The sequence below is a fragment of the Mustela erminea genome, chromosome 5 (genome assembly GCF_009829155.1).
Source record: "Mustela erminea isolate mMusErm1 chromosome 5, mMusErm1.Pri, whole genome shotgun sequence".
Taxonomy (NCBI): Eukaryota; Metazoa; Chordata; class Mammalia; order Carnivora; family Mustelidae; genus Mustela; species Mustela erminea.
In genome coordinates, this window is record NC_045618.1 from 44,874,457 (window position 1) to 44,892,518 (window position 18,062).

Below are 18,062 nucleotides of genomic sequence, written 5' to 3' on the forward strand. Positions count from 1 at the left end.
TGTTCAAAACAAAACAAAAACCTAAGGCCATGTTTTTACTGTCCAGTTAACAATTTGTTATATAATCTTGAAAATGTAACTTCTTGGTTTAAAAAACTGTTTTGACAATCTCCCTTCTCCCAGCACAGATCCTCTGTTCTCCTCTGTAGATTAAGAATTTCATGTGTAGCTTTTCAGGCTTTTTTTTTTTTTAAAATTTAAAGTATCACATCCTTTAAAAGGAGATTGGAGGCCCTATTCTCTCTTTGTAATATAATATATATGTTTGTTTTGTATAAATGACAATGAAATAAGTATTGATTTTTGTGACTACTTAGAACTAGGTTATTTAGGTTACAGTAATGTTAAATAATTCATATTCATTTGCTATGCTTAGATGGTCAGTGTTTCTTGCAGTTTTAACTTCAGTGTGAAGCAAATTTTTTTCCTTGACTAGTAAATTGTGACAGATAATTCTTTACTTGCTTTAAAGCGTTTACTCTCAATTAAAAAGGTTTTTGGCATTGAAGGGGAAAAAAAGTCATTTGAAAGATCCCTTTGGAGATCCTTTTTGACCATCCAGCCCTTAAATGTCACATGAAAGCAGTACGGGACAGGAATGGGGATTTAAAATCTAAAGATCACTTTTGATTTACACTCTACTGGAGTTTTATGCTAATCTTTTCTATATCATTCTCAGTTGATTGTTGTATTATAGAAAAATGTCCATCAAAAGGAAGAAAGAGTGCCTTCCTATTTTAAAATTTTTGCAAATTTAACATTATTACTTTATGGCTTTTGAATGAAATACCTTAAGGTTTAGTCATTCAAACCACTACTCTTTCAGTGAGAGATGTGCAGACCTGGAAGAGATAGAAGCTAGAAGTAGATTTTTTTTTTCAATAAAAATGAAAATCTTCCCAAGATTTTCACACACAGGCTAGTGCTCAGTTTGCTGTCATTTCCTCTTGTAAAATGCTACTTCCTATGAAAGGTAAGCATTAACCAGGCTGTTAAAGTGTTCTCATTAGTTTTTCCCTCTTTCCCTTAGGAAACTTACATACTAGAATGACAGAGCTACCTAACTGACAGAACCATATGTTTCTTTAAGACTTAACTTTTAGAGATCAGAATTTAAGATCATTCTTTAGGTATAATTCACAATCATTGTTGTAAGTCATGTCAGCCTGTATGTACCAGACGTTGAAAACATTCATTCTTCTTGATTTTCAGTTAGCAGTTAGCAGTTAGCAGTTAGCAGTTAGCATTAGCAGTTAGCAATTGCTAAATGGGTAAGTTTGGAAATACAGTTAAATCTCTGTGTGCTATAACAAGTTTGCATTTGGGTTTTCTTCCAATTGGTAAGATTATGAGGAAATAGTAACTCTTTTAGGAAATTTTAAAACTTATCTTAACGGAGTAGAATATGTCTCTTTAAAACTATAGGTTACATACTTCAGTTCTTCATTTATAAGAATATACTTTTTGCATTTTGTAGGAGTACCTTTATTAACTAGGATTGGAATTTGATTTGTTTTATGTTGGTATAATATGCTAAAGTACTTGAGGTTTCATGGCTGAATTGTAATTAAATGGCAGATCTTGGACTTTGGGGAGTACATACCATGGTGGAGGCTTCTTGGGCAACTGCATCTTTTGTGTGAAGTTATATAGAGGGGCAAATGTTTGGACACTCAGAGCTTCTGAAATGCAGGAAGGGAACTGCAGCTGGTCACATTACTGTGTCATATGTAGGTTTAAGAACAAAATGCCCAGGGAATCACCATGTAGCATTACACTGATGCCTTAAAAGAAATCTATGATAATTACAAATTAATAAAGGTGTAGTCTAAATTAACATTTTCCTCACACCTCAGCATGATTAAAAAAAAAACCAAAATGAAAAAAGATTTCTTCTTCTGTATGAATGTGTGTGTGTTGTTTTCTAGTATGCTTCAGTAATTTCACTTAATTCAGTTTATCAAGTTTCCTTGCACATAAGTTTCTTATGGTTAGACTCAGTGAATTGCTTCAGAGGTAAAATATTGGTGCATTAGTTTTGACCTATTTGATTATTGTTATGCTTGTAGTCAAAATCTTTTGACTTCAGGTATTGTTAAAGCTCCTTTTCCACATGCTCTCTGCCCTAAAGAGGTTGAAACATGCTCTGAGGCTTGTAGTTTATCCTTTTTTCCCCTTTCCAAGAGTCCCTGCCCTGTCCTATCTTAGCATATCCTTTGTGAAGTTACCACTGAACTTGTCCCCACTCCGAGCTTTACTTGTAGCTGGATGTAATCTCTGCTAAACTCATAGTTCTTAGGATACTTGTAATTTCCTGCTGAACATTAGGTTATTCGTAAATGTCCTTGTGGACTGCAGGAACCGTATGTCAGATGATATCTTCCATAGTACTCAATGTCTGGTGCAGAGTAGGCAATATATTGTATTGTTGGAAAGATTGTATTTTATGTATCTTCCAAAAATGGGGAAGGTTACACCAAATATATAATACTTTTCCTCTGATCATCTTGGAGGACTGAGGAACCACAGACCATCTTTCTTGAAGAAGATGTAAATTGTAGCTTGTGTGAGCTATTTCACTTACCTCCCAAGAGGGACACTCTGCTGTAAAGCAGTTCCCTTCACTTCTCACATGAACAGGACATCTGGAAGAAGCACATATTAACCAAACAGAACAACATAAAATAGGTCACTGTTTCAAAAGAGGGAAAACGGGGCGCCTGGGTGGCTCAGTGTGTTAAGCCGCTGCCTTCGGCTCAGGTCATGATTTCAGGGTCCTGGGATCGAGTCCCGCATCGGGCTCTCTGCTCAGCAGGGAGCCTGCTTCCCTTCCTCTCTCTCTGCCTGCCTCTCTGCCTACTTGTGATCTCTCTGTCAAATAAATAAATAAAATCTTTAAAAAAATAAAAAATAAAAAATTAAAAAAAAAAAAAAAAGAGGGAAAACAACACCAAAAGGAGTAATTCTGATTTGACATAAACCTACTCCTTTAGGAGCTAAGTCAGCTTGAGCTTAGAGGTAAGTGAAGATTTCTATAAAAATGAAAATCTCCCCAAGATGTTCACACAAGGGCTAGTGTTCACTTTTATTATGTGTTAAGTGATATTTCCTTTCCTCCCACCCCAGCTTCTCTCTCCAGTCAGTAAAAATGGAATTGTATATGGTATACATTACTGTATCAAAAATAAACTATGATTAAATTTAGGAACTTTTATTTGATTTCTTATGTAAATAGGCATTTGGAATTAACAGTTTTAAAATGCTGAACAGATAACTTTTGATATCTGACATAGTCTTGTCAACTCTGATCCTTATCAGTAGTAACCGAATTTCTGATAATGCAAAAATATGAAAGGAATATTAAAAGAAAATAAAACAAAATGAAAAAAAATTTTATATATTCTTAAAGATTATATTTATTTATTTGACACACAGAGAGAGATCACAGGTAGGCAGAGAGGCAGGCAGAGAGGGGGATGCAGGCTCCCTGCCCAGCAAAGAACTCAATGTGGGGCTTGATCCGAGGACCCTGAGATCATAAACTGAGCCAAAGGCAGAGGCTCAACCCACTGAGCCACCCAGGTGCCGCTAAAATGAAAAATATAAAACTAAACTACTAGGCAGGGTAATGTTTTAATCAAACAAGGAAACGTGAGATGTGGATCAATTTGTTTAGAAAAAAGACTTATATTTCACATTTTTAAAAAACATACTTATTTATTTTAGAGTGTGGTGGGTTGGGGGTTTGGGAGATGGAAGAGCAGAAGAAGAGGGAGAAGCTCAAGTAGATGAGCCCCATATGGTGTTCAGTCCTGAGACCCTGAGATCACAACCTGAGTTGAAACCAAGAGTCACATGCTTAACTGACTGCCATAAGGTGCCCCAGCATTTCAGATTTTAAACACCTCTAACAAATAACCAGTTTTGACTAAAACTAATAAAAATAAAGTTCTTATTTGTGGACTTAAATTGATTCCCAATCATTTTCAAGGGAAAATTATGATTAAATATTGAAAAGGAGGGGGAAAAGGTAAAAAACAAGTGACGTGCTTGGGTGGCTCACTGGATTAAACATGGAGCTTTTGATTTCAGCTCAGGTTAGGGTCGTGAGTTTGAGCCTATGTTGGGCTCTGCAATGGGTTCTTTCTCTCCCCCCCCCACCCTTGTTCACATGTGTGCACACACGCTTGTCCACTGTCTCAAAAAAAGAAAAAATAAAGTAAAAAGGGGAAAATCTTTAGACTATCTTTATAAACAATTTGGCATGAGTTTTCAGTGTTTTAAAGATTAGAGAACAGGAAGGGTTTTGTTTATTTAAATACAGTATTTTTGAAGTTTAAAAAGAACTTTTTTCAATAGAGGTGGTTTGAAAACATGAAAGGCTCTTCCTTAATAAGCTGGTACTTGTCTGTTTTTAACAAAGGATATAGGTTTTCTCTGCAGGTGTTCTTCAAATTTCCCAAAATTGGCTTATTTGATGGCAATACATCAGAATTTAATAAAAGAGAATTTAAAATAAGCTTGCTGTGTAAGTTCTTTTGGGTTTTAACTTTCCTTGGTTTGAAAAGATGAAGTCACTAGAATACAAGCTTTTTTTTTTTTCCCCCTGTGATCGTAGGTTTTGTAATAAAACTAGAGGTCAAATTTGCCTCTGAATGTCACAGTATTACAGGGGAATGAAAAGGAATTTAAAACGTAATGATGGCTCTGCCATTGCCCTTCTTGAAGGGTACTTTTTGTGTAAAAGTTTTCATTTTGTTTTGAGAGGATTTTGTTTATTAGTGTTATATACAGTTTACTGTTTAAAGATCACTTTGTAGGGATACCTGGGTGGCTCAGTCGGTTAAGCATCTGACTCTCGATCTCAACTGAGGTCTTGACCATGAGGGCTTGAACTCCACACTAGGCATGGATCCTACTTTAAAAAAAAAGGTTTTTTGGAGGTGCGTGGGTGGCTCAGTTGGTTAAGTGCCTACTTCTCCTTCTCCCTCTACTCCTCCCCTTGCTCGTACTCTCCCTCTCGTTTGCTCTCTCTGTCAAATAAATAAAATCTTTAAAAAAATGTTGTTTTTTTTAATACAAAAGATTTTTACCAAACAAACAAGCCCTATAAGATAATAAAAGAACACAAATACCGGTGACAGGCTTTCCTACTCTGATCTCATTAAACACATGACAAGATAAAAATATTGGCTATTTAATGAAAACACAGACTAGGGGCACCTGGGTGGCTCAGTGAGTTAAGCCTCTGCCTTCAGCTCAGGTCATGATATCAGGGTCCTGGGACTGAGCCCCAAATTGGGCTCTTCTCAGCAGGGAGCCTGCTTCCCTCTCTCTCTCTGCCTGCCTCTCTGCCTACTTGTGAGCTCTCTTTGTCAAATAAATAAATAAAATCTTTAAAAAAAAAAAACACAGACTAGTCAGATTTGATAACCTGGATAAAAAGCTGAAGCTATAAGAAATGAATTTATATCTATTGTGATTAATGTCGTATCTCACCCTATGTGTATATTATACTTTGAGATATTTATTAAATCATACTGTGAAGATGTCCTGAATAGGACATTTTCAAATAGTTTATGTCATCTCTAGCTTATTCTTTTAAGATGTTTCTTTTTTTTTAATATTGTACACATTAATTTAGATTTACTTATGTATGAAATCTTATATAGAAGCATGTATAAATATGTTGGGGGTAGTGGATGCTCAGTTCTTTGGTTTGCTTTTTAATCTGATTAGGTGCCTCATGAATCTAATTTGAAGATTTCTTCTTAATAGAGTAGTGTTTTATATTTTAGAATTGGGAGGGTCATGCAGTGCAGGGGAAAAAGTAGGAAACAAGTGTTTCTAAAATTAGAATTTAAAAAGAGTAAACTCATATTAAATTTTAGGATAAGAGAATGATTAAGTCATGCTGTATGTTTTCATTTTTGCAAAATGGGAAAGAAAGCACAGATGGGGATGACCAAGTGAGGAATTTTTCAACGATTTTATTTGAGAAAAAGAGCATGCATGAACGCAGGCACACAAGCTTGAGCAGCGGAAAGAGCAGAGGGAAAGGGAGAAAATCCCAAGCCTACTCCATCCAGAGGGTGGAGCCCTCTGTCAGGCTTGATCTCACCACCCTGGGATCACCACCCCAGCAGAAACCAAGAGTAGGTCACTTAACTGACTGAGCCACCCAGGCATCCAAGTGAGAAATTTTTTTGCCATTAAACAGGTGAATGGTGCCACATGGAAAATATTGAGGATGGATAAAGGAGTTGGTGTAAATAGGATGACAGCTTAAATCTGAATATAAAGCAGGTAATACAGAAGACAGAGAAGAAAATATAAGTAAAGCTATATTGTGGAACCATCAAATACTATACCTTAATTTAGCTATAGATACCTGTGGATCTGAATGTCACCATATAAGGGGGTAGAGTGAGGGAGATCACACACTGAAGGAAATAACTAAAATATAGAATAGGGGCACCTGGGTGGCTCAGTGGGTTAAGCCTCTTCTTCTTCAGCTCAGGTAATGATCTCAGGGTTCTGAGATTGAGTCCCGCATCAGGTTGTTTGCTCAGCGGAGAGCCTGCTTCGCCCCACCCCCCTGTCCCACCTGCCCCTCGCCTACTTGTGATCTCTGTCAAATAAATAAATCTTTTAAAAAAATATGTAGAATAGAATGTTAGTTGAATTGGAGAAGAAAAAAGATGGGTTTGGGGGAAATTATAGACAGAAAAATAGAAAGGATTAGACATAATTAGATGTTAGAAATTAGAAATAATGAAAATCTAAAAGTATATACATAAAGAATCAATGTAATCAAGGAATTGGATAATTTTATTTTGTTCTTTTTTTGAGTAAGCGCAATGTGAAATAAAGCTGTGATTTTATCCACTTTTTACCTCCCTGATTATATAGCAGTGTAAGTAACTTGTGTTTCTTATGAAAATTTATCTGCTACTTGAGGTATGTTCTTTCAGCACAAGGTGATAAAATTAATTTTTCTTTTAACACCAGTGTACATGTATATTCCATACTGTATGCTTAATTTCTTTATTAACTATTAGCTTAATTTAAAGCTAAGATCGTTTTGGCTCAAGTAATTTGGATTTAAGACTAATCTTCAGGGACGCCTGGGTGGCTCAGTTGGTTAAGCAGCTGCCTTCGGCTCAGGTCATGATCCCAGGGTCCTGGGATCGAGTCCCACATCGGGCTCCTTGCTCGGCAGGGAGCCTGCTTCTCCCTCTGCCTCTGCCTGCCTCTCTGTCTGCCTGTGCTCGCTCACGCTCTCTCCCTCTGTCTCTGAAAAATAAATAAAATCTTTAAAAAAAAAAAAAAAAGACTAATCTTCATATAGCCAAGATGATAGTGTGGTTTGTTTCAAGTAAAGAAAGATACCAATACTCCTCCTACACCTTGCTTTTTTTATATCCTATTTCTTTGACATCACTAATATGTTGTCTGATATGATTTTGAGTGTTTTCTTTTGTCTTTAATGTTCAAATTACTTACCTTTTCTTAAACAGTTCTTTGTTTTCTTTCCCAAAAGAAAAGTGAACCTTTTCCTTATCCGATAAGTAGTCTGTAGAAGTAGAGGTCATCTTTACTTGAAGAATCATCTAAAATCACTAAACAAAAACTTTTTTTTTTTTTTTAAGATTTTGTTTATTTATTTGACAGAGAGTGTGCACAGGCAGGGGGAATGGCAGGCAAAGGAGAAGGGAGAAGCAGGCTCCCCACAGAACAAGGAGCCTGACATGGGACTTGATTCAGGATGCTAGGATCATGACTAGGATCATGACCTGAGCCAAAGGCAGATGTTTAACCTACTGAGCTGCCGAAGTGCCCCTAAACAAAAACTTTAAGTATAAATTTAACAACCTAAAATTTTGTTGTATAATATAGGTAGTTCTTGACTTGTTTGTTAGACACGTGAAGTCCTATGTGAATGAGATGCTAAACCCTGGACCTCCTCTCCTAGCAAAGTACTAATCAGGTTATCTGAACTCTGACCAGCTTCCTCCTATCACAGTTTCTCAGTGACAGCAGTATAGAAAGAAGTCAAAGAGGAGTACAACTCTTTATAATATTATTTCAGCTACATTTTGGGAAACAGGTGTATTTTCACCTTACAATGTTTAACCATATTTTATAATAACATTTATTTCAAAATGGGAAATCCATTCTCAGTTTCAGAGGACTAATCTATACTATAAGCTTTTGAAACCCAGCCTGTAAGTTAAATACTTTTTTGTACTAATCTTACTCTGACATAATCTTCTTGAAGGGAAAGAATAACTGTACTTTTTTCCCCAGGTATTAGAGGTAAGTATAATTCTGACTGATTGGCTTCAACACAGTTGTAAACCAGAGAGAGATTTTTAGAAATTGTTTACTTTAAATCCTTCTGTTTACCTTGGGACTTTTTAATACCAGTATTAGAGGGATAGTTTCCAGTTTGAAAACAGTGTCTCAGCTAAGACTAAGGCAACCAGACAACATTTAAACTCTCATTTATATTTGACTTTTCCTACTTATTTTCTTCTGACCTCTTGGCCAGGGAGGAAGAAGAAATCAAAAGGGATTGTAGAGAGCTAGAGAAGCCCATGCTGTGAGGCAGCTCTTGGTCACACAAAGGAAGGAAACTAAGATTTATTGATCTCTACCACATGCCAGGCAGTCTTAGAAGTTTTGGCCCATAGAAGTAGGTGCTTTCCTTTTAACATCATTGTCATCATCATCATCATCAAATAATATTTGCATAGCATGGTAATTTCAGAGTATAGAAATTAAAGTCTTAGAAATAGGTGTTCTTCTTAATGACTGTAAGAGAACTTAAAATTGGCTCTTGAGAAATAGGGACAGTTGTGAAAACATTAATGAATTTTTTTAAACCAGTGAAAAATAACCCAGGCAAAACAAAATTGATTCCTTACAGCTCGGTAAAGTTAAATTTGTTATTCCTTTGTGATATTGGGTAATATTATAGAATATTAGAGCAGGTAATGTCCCTTTATTTTTTTTTATTTTTATTTTTTAAAGATTTTATTTATTTATTTTACAGACAGAGATCACAAGTAGGCAGAGAGGCAGGCCAGTGGGGCGGGGGAAGCAGGCTCCCAGCCAAGCAGGGAGCCTGATGTGGGGCTCGATCCCAGGACCCTGAGATCATGGCCTGAGCCCAAGGCAGAGGCTTTAACCCACTGAGCCACACAGGCACCCCACCTAGATACCCTTTAGATTGCCACTGCTATCTAACAAAAATAATACATCGTTTAAGTAATTTTAAATTTTCTAATAGTCACATTAAAACAAAAAGAAACTGGTAATTGTATATTTTAACCCATCTATGCAAATACTATCATGTCAACATGTAATCAATATAAAATTATTAGAGGTTGTTTGTATTCTCTTTTTACATAAAACTTTCCATATCCAGTGTATATTATTACACTTATAGCACATCTCCATTCAGATACTAAACTTTATTAGAAACGCTTGACTTCTGTGTAGATTCATAAACATAGTTAAAAAAGTAGATTCTAAAAACGATTAGAAGTTTTCCAGTGAATGAAGTACCAAAAATACATTTTTCCTTAATATTTGCATCTGTATTGACAAAACTGACTAATCTTTTTTAGAACAACTGATTTGACTCTGAAGCAAAAGCGTTATCAGTTTCAAAATTACGTTTAAGTAAGTCTACTAACTCTTGTAACAACTCAGTATTATTAACATTGAATTCAGAGGGGCACTATGTACACTGAAAATCTACTCTGTATCTGTATCAACAACATGGTCTTCAGTTTCCTCACAGACCTTACAGGCTATTTACATAATGCTATTACAATTAAAATTGTCTGCATATTTATTCATGTTGAAAAATGTGTAAAATCAGTATTGATTTATATTATTAAAAGTTTTAATTTTAACATACGTTCTTGTACCTGTCTAGCCAGGTTACAAATAAACTTTTCCTTTCCTTGGATCTTTAAATTGAGCTCATTCATGTGCCTTGTGATATAGGAGAAAAAAATGTAATTCATACTCGGATGTTTTCTATTTGTTGAATATTGGCAGGTGTTCTTTCATTTCAAGAAAATCTTGAATTAGGGACGCCTGGGTGGCTCAGTTGGTTGGACGACTGCTTTCGGCTCAGGTCATGATCCTGGAGTCCCGGGATCGAGTCCCGCATCAGGCTCCCAGCTCCATGGGGAGTCTGCTTCTCTCTCTGACCTTCTCCTTGTTAATGCTCTCTCTCACTGTCTCTCTCTCAAGTAAATAAATAAAATCTTAAAAAAAAAAAAATCTTGAATTAGAGGGACAGGGGTGCCTAGCTGGCTCATTCGGTGGAGTGTGCAACTCTTGATCTTGGGGTCGTGAGTTTGAGGCCCACGTTGGATGTAGAGATTACTTAAAAATAAAATCTTGGGAATAAAAAAAGGAAAGAAAAAAAGAGGGGTGCCTTGGTGGCTCAGTTGGTTGAGCAGCTGACTCTTAATTTTGGCTCGTGATTTTGGCTCAGGTCATGATCTCAGGATCCTGGGATCCAGCCCCATGTCAGGCTCAACGCTCGGGGGATTCTGCTCAAGGATTTTCTTTCTTCCTCTCTTCCTGCACTCTGGCACGTGCATTCTCTCTCTTTCTCTCAAATAAATCTTTTTAAAAAAATCTTGCATTAGAGTTAATAGTACAGTAAATCTTTGTAAAACTCTTTCATGACTCAAACTCAAGCAGTGAACGTTGGCAAAGAACTTTTCTAACAATATTAAAGATGGTTTAATTCATTATCATGAATTATTATGGTCATCAAATTCATTATCTTCTTTAAAAATTTTTTTTATCTTCTATTTTTTAAGTTTCATAAGCTGGTAATGATTCATAGCAATTATACATATATATGTATATATATATATACACATATATACTGAACAATTTTAATAACTGCATCCATGATACAGTCTATTTCAGAACACAAATATTTTCAATATGTGTCACACAGTGAATAAATATAATAATAAGGGAAGCCTAGTAAATCTGGATTTTAGATCTCACATAGCTGGCCCATTGTCTTTTTTTTTTTTTTTAAGCTTTATTTTAGAGAGAGAGAGAGACGGAGAGAGTGAGTGCATGTACCTGCACAAGCAGGGGAGAGGGAGAAGCAGGCTCCCCACTGAGCAGGGAGCTTGATATGAGGCTCAATCCCAAGACCCTGGGATCATGACCTGAGCCAAAGGCAGACGCTTAACTGAGGACAGATCCTCAACCAACTGATCCACCCAGGCTCCCCCATTGTCTGTCTTGATAGAAACTTTTTCCTATCTAGCTGAAAGTGACATGTAAAAGATTAAAACCTATAGTATCTACAACTTGAGATTGATTAGATGTAGACATTTCTTTGTAAATTTAGAATTTGAGACACAACATATCTAGAATATTAATTGGTCAGTATCTCTTGTGAAGCTCATTTATAGCTAAAAATAAAAGTACTTGCAATTTTTCAGATGTTGAATTGATCTTTAATATTATTAGAAAAGTCTTTTATTCACTGACACTCACTTGGTGGGTCAATTTAAGATCTTTCATGTTTTGTGAAATATCTTTTTTAATCTTTTCCTCAAATTTTAAAACCTAATTCCCTTAACTGAAATGATAATTACATTTTTTATCTTTCCATCTAAAAATGGTTCTTTTTCTTGAGCAAGAATCCCAGGCATTTTATAGTTTGCCAGAATTATAAGCTCAGATCCTTTAATAATCATGGAAACAATTTTTTTTTGTTTAATGTTTATTCTAATATCATTAGCTGCTTTATTTTTTTTACTCTTGAAAAGCAACTTCTTATTAAATGAATATGCATTTGCTGAAGATGACTCAATATTATCTTAGAACTTCTTTTATACAACTTACTCATTTTTCTCTGCTACAGAAAATCATATTGCCATCCTTTGTAAAATTTGTGATAAACCTTCTCCACTTGGTACTGCCTCATTAGTGTGCCTTCATTTAAAAGTTAAAATTTTTTCATAATTTTTGAGTTAGAAAAATAATTTGTGTTACAATTAAAATAAGCATTTCAGCTTAACTACCAGTTACTATTTACATAGTTATCACTGTAACTCTGCTGTCTGCATAAAATATTCAAGTAAACAGGGGTGTCTGGGTGGCTCAGTAGGTTAAGCCGCTGCCTTCGGCTCAGGTCATGATCTTAGGGTCCTGGGGTTGAGTCCCGCATTGGGCTCTCTGCTCAGCAGGGAGCTTGCTTCCCTTCTTCTCTCTCTGCCTGCCTCTCGCCTGCTTGTGATCTCTGTCTGTCAAATAAATAAAATCTTTGAAAAAAAAATATTCAAGTAAACACATTGTAGTGCTGCATTGTTGCATAGGAAAATAACCATCTGTTGACACAAACTAGATTGGTGATACGCTTATGCTTATGTAATACTAGAAGTAACACATGGATCCATCATGTACACCGCAGTACATCTTAGGTGATATAATAATGAAAGCGAAATATAGCTTCGTCAAAACCATAAAATTGTGTTTAGTGGAAAAATATTTTTTATTGTTTTAGTTGTTAAGTGACATTTTGTATCAATCAGAATTTTTTTTAAAGTTAAAATTCAATTTTCTTAAGTGGCATCAGCTACATTAGCACAGCTCTAGAGTCTAGAGCAGCTTATTTACTTTAATGATGTAAGTTCAGAGAGATGAAGCAGCTAGATCCAGTTAATCCAGATTAGTTTAGAATGGAGCAAAACCATAAATAAATCTATATTCAATATATGAAAAATGTTACTTTAACAAATGTTTTATATCCTTGTCTAAATCCATATCACACCAAAAAGAATTACTTATTTATTTTTAAATTTTTTTTTTTTTTTAGAAAGAGCAACAGGGCAGGGCAGAGGGAGAGGGAGAGAATCTCAAGCAGGCTCCACACCCAGTGAGTAGCCCGAGGAGGGGCTTACTCCCACAACGCTCAGATTGTGACCTAAGCCAAAATCAGGAGTGAGACGCTTAACCAACTGAGCCACCCAGGTGCTCCAAAAAGAATTACTTTAATAAGAAAAAAAAAGTTACTTAATTTAACTGGAAACAGTTTGTTTAAACAAAGTAACAGCTTTTTTTGTGGAGGTTCAGGAGTTCACTTTTCAATTAGAGATCATGGCATATTGTAAATATATGAAAGGTTATCTAAATTTGCTCTTAGACTTCATTTCCCAGATGAACAGTAGCATTTATCCTGGTTCTTGTTTTGAATACTGAGTCTTGTTTTATCTGTAATACGTGCATAAATTTATGCAAACATAAAATGAAAAGGAGGAAGAATAGCAGCATAATTTTACTCTCAGTGAATGCTTTAAGCTTCTTGGAGGAACCCTGTGCCTTAAGTTTAAATTTACAGCGTAGACCTTACTCTCTTAACATTATGCTGAAAAGAAGCAAGGAATTAAATCTTTTCACTAATTTAATATTTTACATTTTATAAAACTGATAATTACTCTCCTGCCATTGCAGGTACTTTGATCATAGGGAAATAGTCCAGGATGTAAAAGATAGCTTCTACTATTTGTGAAAATGTCAGGAAACTTGGAGAATACCTTAGAGACACTTGATTGACAATGTAGGTACTCAGTTAATGGGCGAGGGGTGTTAAGTAATTACATATATATTACTGTTTTAGGTAAAGTTTCAAAAATATTCACTCAAAATTTTAACTTCTGTAAACAAAAGACTTTAGGAGGCATGCTTTTCCATGTAACTTTTTTCCCTCCCTGTTACTTTCCTCCATTTTCTTCTCATGTTTTAATAGACTGATTTCAGATATGTAAGAAATGTTTTTGGATTCTGCTAGAGGTGACCTAATTTTTACTAATTGCTATGCATTCAAAGTTTTATTTACTCAGAATGGCAGCATTACTGTCATTATTCTTAGGTAGTTATAATAAGTAGTTTTATACAAAGCTGCTATTCAAAATAATATATTGGTACTAGTTTGTAAGTTGTTTTTGTTAAAATTGGCCTCATTCCAGGAAAAAAATTGAAAGCTAATGTAGAAGGTGAAGTTTATTACCTGTGAGTCCCTATATTTGCTTATTGACTTGCTAAAAAAACCACACACAATATCAGTTTTAAAGAACACCTTAAATATCTTTCTTCAGAGCAGTTATCAGATTCCTAAAAGATGTAGCCACTATTTTATACTTTCATTTTCTAACACCTCAGAATGAAGATTATTCTCAACTGTCTGAATTCAATTTATTTTAATTAAATTGCTTTATATGTATTGCTTTATTTTTAGGTTTTTTTCCCCCTTAAATTTAACTGTCCCAATTGGTTGATTACCTTTTCCCTGCTCTTCATTTAAATCTCTTCTCCCCCCAAATTCCCTATTATTTTGAGCTGGGACTATGACCTGAAAGCTTTAGGCTTAAGGCTATGTGAATCAACTTTGTGCTTTTTATTTTCCATGTATTATGCACCACTAAAAAGAATGTAACACATGTAGCAGCTTATTTTGTTTTTGAAGGAGGAATTGAAGAGCTTTTGAGTAAAAACGTGAAAAGAAGCTAGTGCTCATTGCCTACGTGGCTTTTTAAAAAGGCTCTTAAGAAACATTCCATTGTGGATTCCAAGTCCTCTTTAAATTTACCACCGACAGTAACTGCCGCAGAGCCATGTGATCATCTTGGCAGTAGCCTGGCCTTTTAGTGATTTCATTACTGTGGTTTCCTCAAGCTCTTTGCACACATTGATTAATATTTTTCTTGCAGTTATCGCTGTGATGATTTTGTGGTTAATGACACCAAGCTGGGACTGGTACAGAAAGTCAGAGAACACTTACAGAACTTGGAAAAGTAAGTAATAGGCCTTGGGAAAGGAAGGGTATAGAATAGGGTTGAGGGATCTTTGCACATTCTTGGGTGGGAGTTTTGTTAATGAGTTCCATAACTTCGTCATGTTTTTAGTGTGATTGAAATATTAATAAAGTAAACTTTGGATATCTGAAACTTTGCCCATAGTTAATGGTCATAGCTTAGCATTTATTTCATTTAATATTTATCATAAATCATAGCCAAGAATCCAAGAGCCTTTTTTTTTTTTTTTAATTTTTTTTTTTTGTTACTGCCTACCAGTTTATAAGCTCTGGTCAGTTGATTTGCCAGGGAAATTTTGGAGGTGTAAGGAAAGGGAATGAAATGATAGAAAATTATAATGGATTACTTCTGATACTAAAAAATCCTCTTCAGGCCTGTTTTATGACATTTTCTCAGAAGCACTAAAATTTATGCATTATTTTTAAGGGAAATTAGGTTTTATTATGTTGTCCACTTTGCATCTATAGAATAGCACAGCATTCTAGTTTCTTCTTTTCCTCTTTTGTTAGGGGTTGTATGTGTGACTTGAAATTACAATAGATTGTAAAATGCCTTGTATCATGAAGAAATTAATGTACTTATATGAATAGAATTTTTTTGCTATAGCCAGATAGGTTATTCAGATAAAACTCACTAAACCCAGAGCTGAAGCAGTAAAACAGAAATCCAAATAGTGATGCCTTTGAAGCTGCAGTGGATAGAGGCATGACCCTGGAATGACTGCTGACTCCAGTGAAATTTGTGTAAATCATGCCTGATTGTCAGGTGCCATCTAATTTATTTTGACAGTTGACGTTAAAAACTATTGTGAGAACATACCAAAAGTAGGAGTCCCTTAGCAAACTTTAAGGCAACAGAATGTTTTTAAATCCTATATTGAGAGGAAACAGCCTAAGTGCTTTGAATAAAACAGTATATCGTTTTCATTAACCAAAGTCTTTATGCATGTCTTGTTGACTAAATAGATTATAAACCTGATAAGGAAAGAAGGATGGATTTCTTTAAAATCTAAACTTGTTAAAACACTTCGAATTAAAGTACTTTTTGGCTTGTTATATTTTGGCTCCTCTCTTTTTCAAAGTGCTTCTTTCCTTGTAATCTGAAATAGAGCAGCAGAAGCCCTACCTAGGATTAGAGACACTACCGTGTCAGTCCCAAATAAATGTATCAGAACTAAGTCAAAGGGAAAAGAGGACATTCAAGAATGAGCATGCATTTATGCAGTTATCAAATCTTTTATTTCCACTGACCACTTTATCACGTAAAAGATGTCAGAGTTCCTTGTCTACACTTCTGTTGGGTCCCACTGAAAAGTCTTCCTTGCAGTCCTCCTAGGTTGAAAAGCATTTGTTGGGTTCATTTTTCTTTACATGTGGCCTTTAGTCTGTAGTGGAAACCACAGTTTCAAAACTGTGAATGTGTTTGTGTTTTATATATCTTTAGACTATTCTGCATATCCTGTAGAAGTGCACTGTACAAAAGAACTTTTTGAAGTGAAGAAAGTGTTGTATACTCTGCACTGTCCTATATGGTAGCCCCTAGTCTTATGCGGAGCACTTGAAAAGTGGCTAGCATAACCGAGAAACTGAATTTTTAATTTTAAGTAAGTTGAGGTAATTTAAGTTTATATAAGTAAGTAGCTACCATATTAGACACTGTGGATCTGGTGAATTCTGCCATTTTGAGAATTGCTGAGGGTAAAATTTAATAACTTGTATTTTACAAAGCTGAATGCTTTGTTTATGTAGGTTAAAACTAAAAGTTAACTGTTAGGCTTATTGCTAATTAGCAATAATTGGGGTGTGTGTGTGTGTGTGTGTGTGTGTGTAGTGCTTGTGATTGAACCTCTTTACTTACAGAATTGTGAAGGAGTAACTTGACACTGTGATATATGGAATTGATATCTTCTTACCTTACAGTCACTGATACTCTGAGACTGTAGGGATATACCTACAGTTCGGAGGTGTCGCCTAAGAAGATTTTTAGTTTTGAACTAACTGTCACTAGATCTGATGCTCCAAAGATACTAGAGTTCATGTGGAAATTAAATAATCCTGCATTTAGTTTGGATTACCCTGATACATTTTAGAAGATGGAAAAGAATAGGCAGACTTTAAAAGTCTGTGTTGTTCAAGTGTGGGCTTTAGTCTATAGTGGAAACTATAGTTTTAACAGTATTAACAGTAAAAAATGATTTTTACTTCTTTTAGATTAGGTCTCCTGACATAATTATTTTAAAATGACCCTCTGAAAGAATTATTTTCTGATAAAATTTAAGCTATATAACTCTTTCATCAAGAAAAATTTTGAAAAATTTTAATTCAGAATATCCATGTAATCAGAATTTTTTCAGAATATCCCTTGTAGCATAGCTGAATCAAATTAATTTATATGTATCTGTGTGCCTATAATGATTTTCCAGAAATTCAGATTATATCATAATCTGTTATGACAAATGAGCAAAACAGGATATCTGTATCAAAATTAAGAAAAAAGCTTGGTACTTGAGACTTAATGTTAAATCTCAGAATACGTATCAGACAAGGGTTTTCCTTTTGATGTGAGGAATGGGGCTTCTCATTTTTGGAGCTTCACAGTCGATTAGGCAGGTAGTGCTAGTAGAGAGGGATTGTCTCACAGACTACACCTACCTGGCCAGCTTTTAGGGAAGTGCCTAGTGGTAGATGCTTGCAGCCCACCTTGCTAGAGGAGTAGTGGGGATTGCCAAGGAAAGTAGAACTTCTTACTTCAAATACTTGTGGGCCACAGTGGGCCTAACAGGTCACTTCCTGGCCTTCCTAGGCGCCAGGCAGGGCTCTATACCTCAGACACTTAGAACAGTGATGTTTAATTTTTAACCTGCTTTCTAATATGTTTGTGTTAATGTCTTTTTGACTATCTGTTTGTGTTTTAATAGCTCAGCTTTTACAGCTGACAGGCATAGGAAAAGAAAACTTTTGGAAAACTCATCACTAAACAGCAAGTTATTAAAAGTAAATGTAAGTAATTAAATATATACAAATGTAAATATTGGTTGCGATCCAACTCTAACATTAATGTTGCTCCTTGTACACTTTCATAAATGTATGCCTTGGATTTGGGATATTTTACAAAATGTTTGCCACTTGTACTAATGATTCTTGATGTGATTGAATATCCCAGTGAGTCCACCTGTCAGTGCCTTCCTTC

The 18,062-nt window shown here is 35.2% G+C and overlaps 1 protein-coding gene across 9 annotated transcripts in view; it reads left to right on the plus strand.

The window, feature by feature from the left end:
- Positions 1-18,062, plus strand: part of USP3 (ubiquitin specific peptidase 3) — a 107,148-nt gene that overhangs the window by 37,030 nt on the left and 52,056 nt on the right. For all 9 annotated transcript variants that reach the window (XM_032342802.1, XM_032342803.1, XM_032342805.1 and 6 more), the window contains 2 exons: positions 14,769-14,852; positions 17,791-17,872. In XM_032342802.1, coding sequence (XP_032198693.1) covers positions 14,769-14,852; positions 17,791-17,872 — 166 coding nt within the window. The remainder of the gene's footprint in view (positions 1-14,768; positions 14,853-17,790; positions 17,873-18,062) is intronic.